This window comes from Pavona decussata, unplaced genomic scaffold (assembly GCF_977016875.1).
Source record: "Pavona decussata unplaced genomic scaffold, jaPavDecu1.1 SCAFFOLD_125, whole genome shotgun sequence".
NCBI lineage: Eukaryota > Metazoa > Cnidaria > Anthozoa > Scleractinia > Agariciidae > Pavona > Pavona decussata.
In genome coordinates, this window is record NW_028145539.1 from 485050 (window position 1) to 497163 (window position 12114).

The 12114-nt window shown below is 36.5% G+C and overlaps 1 protein-coding gene across 2 annotated transcripts; it reads right to left on the bottom strand.

Annotated features, from left to right (window-relative positions):
- Positions 1-306: 306 nt before the first annotated feature.
- LOC146469269 (vesicle-associated membrane protein-associated protein A-like) lies at positions 307-12091 on the bottom strand. Of its 2 annotated transcripts, none has more exons than XM_085123519.1 (7): positions 11930-12091; positions 11653-11805; positions 7010-7113; positions 6667-6771; positions 5594-5782; positions 1760-1825; positions 307-1382 (listed from the first exon to the last, which is right to left on the bottom strand). In XM_085123519.1, exons 1-7 carry the CDS (start codon positions 11985-11987, stop codon positions 1212-1214), a joined length of 846 nt encoding a protein of 281 aa, XP_084979645.1. In that variant the 5' UTR covers positions 11988-12091; the 3' UTR covers positions 307-1211. The 2 variants fall into 2 exon arrangements, with proteins under 2 accessions (XP_084979645.1, XP_084979644.1); XM_085123518.1 differs by having other exon boundaries at positions 5594-5785.
- Between the last annotated feature and the right edge of the window lie 23 nt (positions 12092-12114).

Below are 12114 nucleotides of genomic sequence, written 5' to 3' on the forward strand. Positions count from 1 at the left end.
TCCATGCAAATAGAAAGCACGCTTTGTCTCTTTTACTTCTTGTCACGCTATCGGCTTCTGTCTTCAGGATAATATTTCAACAGACAAGTGACATTCACAAGATCTCATGACTTTGTTTGGTCACGGTAGTCTGTTCCAGGAGTTCGTATAGTAGGGAACCGCGCAAAGGAAATTGTAGCCTGCATTACACGCGTTTATTTAGCGAAAATACCCGCGGAAATATTCACAGAGAAGGTCAGTAGTTGCCGCCTCCCGCAAGTAGATTGGTCAAACACCATGCAATACTGTAAGTCAGCAACAACACAGTTCTTCCATCATTACAAGATAGATATTTATTAATTGTAAATAGGTCACATCCATCTTTACCCCTTTCCAAGAAGAAACCTTTCCGCAGTTTTTCTTTGCATAAATGCCTGTTTTACAAGCCACGAATACCTCTCTTCAGTCGCGAGTATAACTTACCACTGACAAGCATGACACACCCTCCGCCTGGTCATGTACTAAGCCAGCAGAACAGGCGTTACTCATTTTTTTTTTTTTGTTTTGCGTTTTTCAGGCGAGCGGAGGCAAGTCCCTCCCGTCGCGCGTGACTCGCGCCCCGCGCTCGCCTCGTGCTTGCCTCCGCTCGCCTGAAAAAAAAAAAAAAAGCCTGTTCTACAGGCTATATGTACCTTAAGGAGAATTAGGATTGCAGACCAAAACCAAAAGCCTGAATTAGGTGTTTCTTGAACAGTTATTACTTCGTATCCTCCACAACAAGCGTTTTTAAATACCATTGGAAAGAACCGAGGGACGCATGCAATGTGTGTTTAGATCTATCAGTGGTGAGATATACACCCAACTACACCCAGTATTACTACGCTCTCAACTTATAGAGATTTCACATTTACTTTTCTAATAAACCTCGACTATTTCTCATTTGTAAGTCGCGTTTTAAAATCAGCGTAAACGATTGTTAGTTGGAAAAATCTCAGTAGTTTTATGGAAGCAACAAAAGGACAATAATTTCGTATTTGCTCTTCCGATGGACAATTCTGCTCAACACTAATAAAACTACTGTAGTAAATTGTAAAAGCAAATATCGTCGTGCCATAATGTCAATTGCATTTAAACACCTAAACTTGTGTTTGTAGACGGTGAAGCTCCTTTCCAGGTCTGTTGATTAGCATCTAAAACTGTCACATTAAAATAACTCTTGGAACCAGTGTCCTTTACAAGATAAATTTACCAATAATGACTCCAAATATAACTGCTACGATGAGATAAGCAATTGCCATTGGTGGCAGATTCACGCTTGTCTGCTGTGTATGCACTGTGGTTGAAGACACCTTCGTCGGCGATGACAACTGTGCCACATTCTTCCTGAGACGTACTGTCTCCTCCTGAAAAAAAATATAAAAATCAAATATTAGGTTCGCAAATATTGTGGTAAAATGTACAGCCGCCATCTTTTTCCATAAGGTGGATTGATTCATTATGTGTTAGAGTCAATATAAAAGGTATAATTCATACCATTGTTGATAATTTTAGATGCATTTCCAACCATTTCCGAAAACGAAGATTTCAAAATTTACCGGGGAAACATGGTCTCGGGCCCCCCTAGCTGGCTTACAACTAACCTATTAACCTGTAAAGGGGCGAGGATGGGAACTACGGCAATTCAAGAAGCTAACGGTCAAAACAGTTCCTCCAGGAAAAAAGACTATTACAACATTTACGACAAAAGGTCAGATCAATGACCATGCCATGTCATACATACCATTAGAGTAGTGTTTTCTTTTTTAAGTTTTTCTAATTCCTCGTTTATGACTCTTCCTTCATCAACCTGATTGAAAAAGAAAACACAAAGGCACATTTTGATACCACTATTAAACTACTTATTATACAAGCCTACACAGTAGCACTGCAATGACAATATTACTACGATTAACCTTTGGTGTGAATGGGGCACATTATCTTACAAGCGTAAATCCTAGCGTGAAACTGTACGGATTTTCTTTAGGCCGTTCTTGTCATAAGCAAACAAAACAACCAAACAAAGAACCTCTACAGACAGTCAAGGTTTTAAATTTACAACATTTACAACTTTTAAAAATGGATCTGTAACCAGCTGGATTTATGAATTCAAAGTAAAAACGTTTCTCTGGTTAAAATATGTAAATGTATACAAAATCAAATATTCTAAAAACCCAACATTTCGGCCAAAACTTCAGCCTTCATCACTTTCCCCAGATGAAGGCTGAAGTTTTGGCCGAAACGTTGGGTTTTAAGAACATTTGATTTTGTATACGTTTACATATATTAACCAGAGAAACGTTTTAACTTTCATTTACACCTTTGTCCCAGATGCCATACCTGACACAACGAACCAAGTGGTTAAGGCAGCGGGTCGAGAGTGGTACAGTGTTCAAATCAATTTGGTTCGGAAACATCTCGAGGTGCTTCAGAGCTGGCCTCAAAAAAATTATATAATGCTGGAGCTAATTCGAATCACACACTTTCCGCGGTACCTTTCATGAACGTACCTTCCAAAATACCTTTAAGCACCTCCTGTAATATTCACTAGTGACGTTTTTTTCCTTTTTGTTTCGTTTTTCTAAGTTATTGTCGTTGTTTCCTTTTTTTTTCTTTTTGTAATTGTCAATTTGTGCTTGTTCAATCTTTTACTGTCAAAACTAGAATAAAAAGCATTTCTTGTAACCTAGCTAGTCACTAACTGAAGAAACTATAAGTATTCGTAAATGGTTTGATAGTAATTGGTTGATAATTTTACTGTTGTTGTAAATGTTTGTACTTTGCATTAAAAATTAAAAAAAAAAAAAACTTTATGAACCACACAAATTGTTATAGTGTATTTTTCAATATAGGAAGGTTCGTGATTGGCTTAGGCCTAGTGGTATACCCAGTAAAACTTAAGCAGTTGCGAAATGAAAGCCTGAAAAAAAATTTTTTTGCAAGCTTTTTTTTTGCGTACTAACTGCGAGGATGTTTCTTCTATTTAATCTTTCATCCGCTATTCAAAAACTATGCTTCCTTTCATGATCAGATATATGGCGTGTCTATGGGCTCGCCCTCTGCCCCCGTCTTAGCCCACCTTTTCATGGGGCATAATGAGAAGGCTTGGATAGAAAACTACACGGGCTCTAAAATTTTGTTCTATCGACGATATGTCGATGACACTTTTTGCGTATTCGAGAGGGAGCAAGATGCTGTTTCCTTTTACAATTACATCAATTCCCAACACCCTAACATACGGTTTACTATGGAGAGGGAAGTAAGTAACAAGTTAGCTTTCTTGGATGTCTTGGTCAACAACAACCCTCTTAATCTCCAGACATCTATTTTCCGTAAGAAAACTTTCACGGGGCTCCTAACCAACTATTTTAGTTTCACTTCATTTTCCTACAAAATGGGTCTTGTTAGAACACTGATGGACAGGGTTTACAAAATCAACAACTCTTGGCTAGGCTTTCATAAGGATATTAAAGATCTTACCCTTATTCTACGTAAGAACCTTTTCCCTGTTCGCATGATAGAAACGGTTATCAATAGATACGTCAGTAGAGCTACCATCCGCCCACCAGCTAGTTCTCAGGTTCAGCAAGCCATGTCAACTTACTATTTTAAGTTACCCTATGTAGGCTCCTTCACTAGAGAAGCACAGGAGAGGCTACGCAAACTCGTTTAGCGCTATTGTACTAACATCGAAATTAAGTTAGCTTTTTCTTCTTTTAAGGTTGGTAGTATGTTTAGTGTGAAGGGTCCTGTTCCTCTCGATCTCCGTTCGCGTGTTGTCTACAAGTTTTTGTGTGCAGGATGTAATGCCTGTTACATTGCCAAGACCAGCCGACATCTCTCGACACGCATTCGTGAGCATCTGAGCAGGGATAAGAATTCACACGTTTATCAGCATTTGCAGCAATCCAAAGCATGTCGTTGCCTAGCTAACAAGACTTGCTTTTCCATCGTGGATTGTGCACCCAACAAACTACAACTTATGTTGAAGGAGGCAATGCACATCAAATGGGAGAATCCCACTTTAAATAAGCAGCTGAAACATGCTGACTTACCTCTCTCGTTCTGATATTAATCTTTAAGTTTATTTTATCTATATATATATATATTTTTGTTTTCATAACATTTTGTGTTATAACCATTGTAATTATTTCAATTCTTACAATTTTATTCCTTGTATTTAGTGTAGTGCTCGCACAAGTGTTATTCCATGTCTCGCGCATCTTAAATTTGTACGTTACTTTTTTCGAAATTTTGAATTGTATCACGTTTTAACTTATAAAATTATGTCATTGCTTGTATTCATTCAACCGAACTTGTAAACGAAATCACAACTGAAGATGATCGTTGAACGATCGAAACATGTCTTGTTTTAAACTTAAAGTTGTTGTCCATTTCTTAAAAAATATTTGCTTCCTTTATACATATTCAAAGTCGATATTGATTGAATCAAGTATACCTTCTAAGGCACTGCCCACCCTAATGCTACACTAATGCCCTTCGTCAGAGCGAATCCGGCTAAGTGCGAAGTGACGCTCGAAACGTCAGCACTCGAATCTATATAAGACAGCTCTAGGAAGAGCATGCAAAGATCCAGTTAAAAACAAATCAACGACTCGTCAAAACACAGAAACACTTTCTTTTGAAGAAAGACAAAGTCTTCGGAAAAACAAAATGGTTTGTATTTTAGTGAAGGAATAGTGTCAGTAGTTTGGTCATAATTTCTTTTCTCCTGCGAAAGAAAAGAAAATCGTTATTGTGCGTTCGAGATCGCTCAAAGATGAAAGCATTTTTTTTAATGACTGAGGAACAAAACCGAGAAGAAATCAGGTTCTTGAAATGGCATATTCCCTCGAAAACGGAGTTATAAAATTTGAAATAACTTAAGCAGTTTAGCTACTAAACGTGTTCCGTTGTTGTAGCACATCCGATGCTAGCTTGTGCTTGCTTGATTCTCGTTCTTCTCACTGCACACTTTATCGAGTTCTACACAAGACAGAACTCTTCCTTAATTCCCTCACCCTGCTTAATTTATAAGCCTTTTCAAATCTCAGCAGTCGCTTGTAGCATTTCACACAGCAAATGAGCTCCGGTCCTCGGCTCTCATGGATAAAAGCTGAGGTCTTCAGCCACTGTTTGTAAGCAAGCAAGCAGTATCTGCGTCGTTTTTTCCCTAAGTTCCCAACCTTGCCAATAGATGACAACCGCATATTTGGAGTGCCCATTTCAAAAACACTAATCACTTAAAAAAAATTCCACAGTGATTTGATTTGTCAATGGTAGACAATAGGAGTGGCGACATCTGGCAAGCAGGTATGTGTGGGGAGGAGGGTAATACGACTCCTCTAAAAACGACTGCATTGGAGGCTAGTGAAACACAGAAAACCTCATGATGGACTGACTACTGAACGACTGAATTGCTTGTACAGCATAGGAAAAGGTTAAGTGTACTACACGGTCAGTAATAATAACATTATTATTGTCAGTGGTATAGAATAACTAAAGAAGTCCTCAATCATACAGGCCAATAGCTTGCTATCAAACTAGTGTTTATGGTACATAAGTTCATTCTGTGTACCTGCAAAGATCGTGTTGACGTTGCAGCTTCCACACCTGGTTCAGGATAAGAGCTAGTTCGATTATGTGAAGTAGCTGTCTTGATGTTAGCACTCTGTGCAACTGCAGCTCCACTCTCCACTGCCACAGATTCTGTCTTTGATGTTTTAGCTGTAAAAGGCAGGTCTTTGCTGTCTAAATCCACACTTTCCTGCTGTGTTTAGAGACATTTATGAACACATTAGTGAGCATGAAATCTATGTTTGTGTAAAACCTTACCTCGCTGCAATTGTCATAGAAAGAGAGTCGATTGGTATTTTTTCTATACTTATAGACTGATTCACCAGTTTGCAACTGTATGGGATTCATCTTCGCTTCATGAATTTTAAATTGTAAAATAAATTTTGTTGTACTTAGTTTCTTACAATTTTCCTTCTTTTTCGTTTCTTCTGGAGGGAAGCAAAAACTGGCCAAGTAAGTACTCAAATTTTGAAACAAGCCAGTGTTTCACAACCTGTTTTTTTGGATTTCAAATCCATATCTTAACTGACTTGTGGCTGCTGACAATCCAAACAAGTGAAACACTTAAGATAACAAAACAATTGAACAGAAGCCAGAATTCATTCTGCCAACACTCAAAAATCCAAATTTAAGAAGGCAACTTAAACAGTGTTGTTCAAAAGCTGAGTACCACTTACAAGTATATGTGATCAATTATTGATAACAGTAGTTTGTTTAGTTAACAGATTATTTAAGTGATATACAAGACAGCAAGGCTGATGGGGTTGTGTGCCATCACAACAAGAAAATAAAAGCCTTCCTATCTACAAGTGAATCTCTGCCTAAAATCCTTCACACTTCAGAGCTAACATTGCACTCACTTTATTCAGGCTTACAAAAATATGGCCTGGCTGAAGGCTAAGTGTGTACACTTGCTAATCAAAGATCCCTCCCTTTATAGTCTATCCCTAACATACACAGTAATGTTTATTTCCAAAAATATTCATACCACCACCATGTAGTTAAATTTCCAAACGCCAGAAGAAGATGCATTCTCCCACATCAAACAAAAGAAAAGGAATTCATACAACTTACATTTCCTCCCACGCTATTGCTTGCAGGGGCATCACCGTCATCCACATAATCAAACACACATTTCAGTTTTGAGTCCATAAATGCACTTTGGTCAGCCTCTTTCCACTGTAACAATTGAACAATATGTACAATAAACATAATGTGACAAAGTTAAAAGATCAAACAATAGACTTTGATTTCAAGTTATCCCAATTGCCATGTCTCTAAAACAAAGTCACATTTCCCAGAAAGCTGTTGGGTCTCATAGTTCATGGTTTATACCTTTTACGTGACAATGTTTCTGTAATCCAGCCTATAATTTTTATATACTATATATGCATACAGCCATAACATTAACACATACCAATGTCTCATGATCAGCTTCTCCTTCAGGAGCAAACATTGTCTGAACCATGAACTTGTGTTTACTCTTTTCCTTCGGATCGTACTCAAATGGTTGCAGCATGACTAGAAAGTAACAAACCAAAATATGCTATAAGTGAAAATGAACCATAACTTTTTCTCTCTTTTCTGTGGTTTATTATAATTATCCAAAGTATGAAACTGACAATTCCTGGTAGGAAGAAGGAAAATCAGGTTTGAGCTGCTCAAGGATGCATATTCTCAGCTGAAAGTGGAGTGACTGAGGTGATAAAGGACTGAAATTATGTGATTTAACAATGACTCGCTTCCTACTAACTTTTTAATGTTTTACTTGGGTAAAATATACCGTCTTCAAAATAGATAAAATCTACAAAATTGATATTAATATGCAAGACCATAATGAGTGGGTTCTTCAAAAAATTTGTTTGGGTTACTTATCTGCCTCTTTGCCAACATAGTGGTGAATATGCACCTTCCTTTTTTTACCTTTTCCCCCTGAATCAACCAATTTTGTCAGGGCATTAAATACAAGAAATTTTGATTGTTAGCTGTTGATAAAATTTGTCACCTAAAAACTTGACAAATGTCTGAAACAGTTATTGATAAAAATCATTGAGTGTATGGCTTCTTGTGATTACTTATTTTTGGTTTAAGACTTTGATTCATATCAATTATTGAAAGATAATCCAGCAAGTCCAGGCATAGTTAAGAGTCACAATGTGCAAGTTAAATTGAAACAATTAAAGCTTTTTATTAACACAGACAAACAAGACCATGACTGTACAAGTCAAGCTGTTTTATGGCAATGATTAGTGGGGGGGGGGGAGGGGGACAGTGATGTTTGTGGTGGAAGCAGTTTGCAAAAACACAAAAATTGCCCCCCACGAGAAAATGAGATAAGCGGTGACAATAGAAAATTAAGGGACTACAGACAAAGCCAGAGAATTTGTATTATGCGTTTCTCAGACCATGCAAAATTCTCATTGGCTCTTTCTTGGTGTTCTGTCAATGATCTGTCACCAATAGAGAAGCTGCTGTCAAAAGTCACGAGACAGCACAAGGTTTCATGTTCCCTTTACTGTGGCTGCCTTTAGAGTGTTGAATATCTCTTTTGTGTAGATCGCTAGCATTTTCTTGGAACATCATAAGCTATTTCTTCAACAAAACAGGTTTCGTTTTCAGGATCGAAAATTTATATTCAAGCACAAGCTTTCGATTCCCTCACGGAATCTTTGTCAAGTGGTGTTGGACGTTTTTGTCACATGATTAAGTTGATAAAAATATCACGTGACAAAACATCCCGGTAGATCACCTGGAGCTCATATCCAATGTCACGATTCAATGTCGGAGACTGGCAATGATTTTCAATAGCCTCTCTAATTCTTCTTCTGAAGGTGTTGTCTTCTCTCACGGTCTCAACTTAGAAATTTCGAATCGTCAACTGGAAAGAGTCAGCGAAACAAGGCTGTTGGGAGTGAAATTCCAAGAGAACTTAAAATGGAGCGATCATGTTAAAGACATCGCTAATGCTTCTGATGGTGTCTTATGCACATTGCGAAAATTTAAACACTTTACAGACTTCCACCTACGTAAGAAACTTGCAAACTCGCTTGTGTTATCAAGGACTTCAATTCCGATTCCAGAAAATATATGTCCACTCCATGGGCAGCATCTTGGAATACTGAGGGGTAGGGACGTTCTTTGGGCTGGTAATTCCAGAAGAATGGGGAAGGGGGAGTCTTTCAGTTCTGGATTTCCAGGTGATGAAGAACTCTCACTAAAGCCTAAACAACTATTTATATGCAAGAATAATTTTATTTTTTTTTTATTTTGTGACAAAACAAAGCAAACAGACAAAGCAATTGAAAGAGCAGCAGTCAGGACAATGAATTGTTTATTGGGTATGGTTGATCTGTTGTCACAGTGACAAAAATATAGTAGCAGATATCTTGAATGTGTGGAAAACTAAAATTAGACCATATGTTGTAAACAATCCAAGAAAAATATTTGATGACTTCCAGACATTGGCGCAACAAAAGTGCCAATTATTTTTTTATCTTGTTTTATAGTTATGCAATCTTTTTGGTGTTGGCATTAACTACTGTGTTTTCTTGCATACATTTCTTATTTAACATTGAATTGTGATGATTTTGACGGGGGAACAAACACAAATACTTAAAACAATAAGATAAAAAGGAATGGAATAAGATGTGTGTGTGTATTGTCACTGAAAGTCTTTTTTAACAAGGGAATTTAAAATAAAAGTGTTATTTCATTTCCATTAAGACACAAAGCTTACACAGAACATTCATTCGCTTGTTTGTGAAAATTTTTCTATACTGCTTGCTATGAAATATCACAGTAAATGTTTTTTCCATTTATTACTCCAGGATTTTTTTGAGGTCCATTTTACTGTTAGTCTAGCCTTTTGCTCTAAGGTTTACCCACGGCTTTTTTGACTGGCAAAATTTAACAAGAGAGTGACAGTGCAACATAGCACATGTAGACTGTTCACAAGCCAATTTGCCTTGTTCATCTTAAAAACTACAACAACAACAACAACAACAACAACAAAAATAAAGAAAATGTTATTCACTGGCCTACATGTAGGTCAGTCCGTATAGGGGTCTTGAGTACGGCCTTTACTCCTGCCCCACCTGATTCTTGCGAGTTGCTAGTCACATAATCTCTAAACCTTTAGTTACTATTATCAATAAATCTGTCAAAAAAGGTGTCTACTCATCTAAATAATTGAAACATGCCAAAAAATTTATTTGTACCAATATACAAAAGTGATGACAAAACTGATCCCAATAATTACCGCCCAACTTCACTCATTTCAGTATTTAATTGTATCTTTGAAAAGATTATGCATAGATGACTCAAATCATTTCTTGAAATTATGACGTTATTTTCCAAAATCAGTATGGTTTCCAGGAGATAGGGTAAAGGCAAACACACACTTATTGACAAAGTAAATAAAATACAGCATTACACAACTTGAAAAAATCCGAAACAAGTTCTTCATTTGATCCATGTTACACCATATAGAGCTCATACTGTTCCCCTATTTGTTGAAGTAAATATCATCCCTGTGAATATGCTCCATTTTTAAAACAGTTTCCGCCACTACACAAAATGTGTCCAATAACCTTACTCAGCCCAACATCACCCGTTTTATTGACTGTTCAAAAAAAATATACCATTATTATATCAGATTTTCATCAAAAACAGTTTTTATATCAAACAATCCAGAACAAGGTATTTAAAGATAAAACTGTATTCCACATGATATTCGGAAACCATTAAAACATAATTTAAGATATAACTGGATGAAGTTCTACTTAAGGTTGAGTTACTTGTGGACACCTGTGTTGACACGCTTACTAAGATTTCCAAACTATTTCAATATTCATAACTTTTAGTTACTTCTTTTCTCAAACCGCTAGTGTAAATAATACACATGTATATAATTATATTCAAGCAGTATAAAATGAGTTTGTATGTACCAAATGAAGAGCTCCCAGTAAGAGGATAAAAAGGATACAATGCTCCATGCACCTTTGTAGCTTTGTGTGGAAAACAAAGAGAAGAAGCACACATTTAACTGTTCCAGCAGTTTAATACAACGTTTTGACCTTCAGCCTTCCTCAGGTTATGTAAAGATTATTTACAATAATCTTTCATTAGAGATTGCTAAGAGATTACAGTGCCACAGTATTTACAGGTACTTGTGACAAAAAGTGTATAAAAGGTTACATAATGAATGAAAGGAATAGACCAAAATTAAGAAAAAAATACAAAAGATATACTAGAGAACCAACAAGGTAGTGCAAACAACATTGGTAGGAAGTTGTGACGGTTTCATTTTATAAAATGTAATTACTTTCAATCTCTTACGTGTACAGTATAAAATTTACTGCTTCATTACTTCTAAGAGTGTTTATTTTCACCAATATTTTGGATATTTCCTTTTCTCTTTCACAGACACTGCCCACCTTAAATAGCTTTCACTACTTGAAATCCAGAGTAGTAAGCTTTAAAATTGATAACCATATAATAAAGATTGATTGATTGATTGATTGATTGATTGATTGATTGATTGATTGATTGATTGATAGATACACCCATGGCAGGGTAAGAATATTTTCTGGAATTACCCATTGTCCACGTCTATATCTGGGCAAAGTATGTGTACATGCAACAAATTAGGTAAATCCAGTATAACACACCTTTAAATTATTGTTGACATTTGTAATGCAATTCTTCGGGTGAATGAGCCATTTACAGTTATGTTCCTTGCAAGTCTTTTCTTAGTGCATGTTTTATATTTTGTCTTTTTCATGACATTGTTATAAATCTGTTATATAAAATATCGTTTTCATTATTCTTCATCTGTAATATTATTTGTGCATGCAGTGAAAACAGATTAAATTAAACTTAATTAATTGAAAATCTATAATTATGGATGTACTGCTTTACTTATATTTCTGGATCTCTGATAGAATTCATTAATCAATCAATTCTTATGGCAAGTTACCGATTTTATCGATTGAACACATGAAGCAGGGAAGATTACATCGACTTATAATGTTGTAAAAGAAGCTTTCATTCTAAACTTACCGGCCACTTCCACTACTCCTTGAGGTTCCACAAATCCACTGTTCGGACGAACACAGTATCTTTTCGGAGCCGTAGTTTTTACCTTGAAGCATACTTTCTTGTCTGTGGGGTTCGTGAGTTTAAGAGTCGCTGTAACGACTTTTGTAAAAGATCCTACGATAAACCAGGTGAATTCTCTAGTTAAACTACCTTACATGAAGCTTGAACTTAACACGTCTGACACACAAAACCGATAAACCTGATTCAGGTATAACAACAAACAGATCGAAAAAAATACCCCGAAATCGCAATTCTGAAGATGGTTCAAGCTTTAGGACTTGTTCTGCCTTCGACATTTCTGATCATGGACTTCAGAGGTTATAAAGCTCGCAAAATCCAACGGCGATTTTCACTAAAACCCAAACAATATGGCAGCCAACTCGACGATGACGAAATGAATTTTCGGGTGAGCATGTGTCAATG

Bases quoted from the DNA above. Each gene is read 5' to 3' on its own strand.
- LOC146469269 (XM_085123518.1), bottom strand. From the start codon at position 11,987: ATGTCGAAGGCAGAACAAGTCCTAAAGCTTGAACCATCTTCAGAATTG. The intron at 11,806-11,929 runs GTATTTTTTTCG...GGTTTATCGTAG, and splicing joins TTCAGAATTGCGATTTCGGG to GATCTTTTACAAAAGTCGTT. The intron at 1,383-1,759 runs GTATGTATGACA...ATTTTTTTTCAG, and splicing joins AAGAAAACACTACTCTAATG to GAGGAGACAGTACGTCTCAG.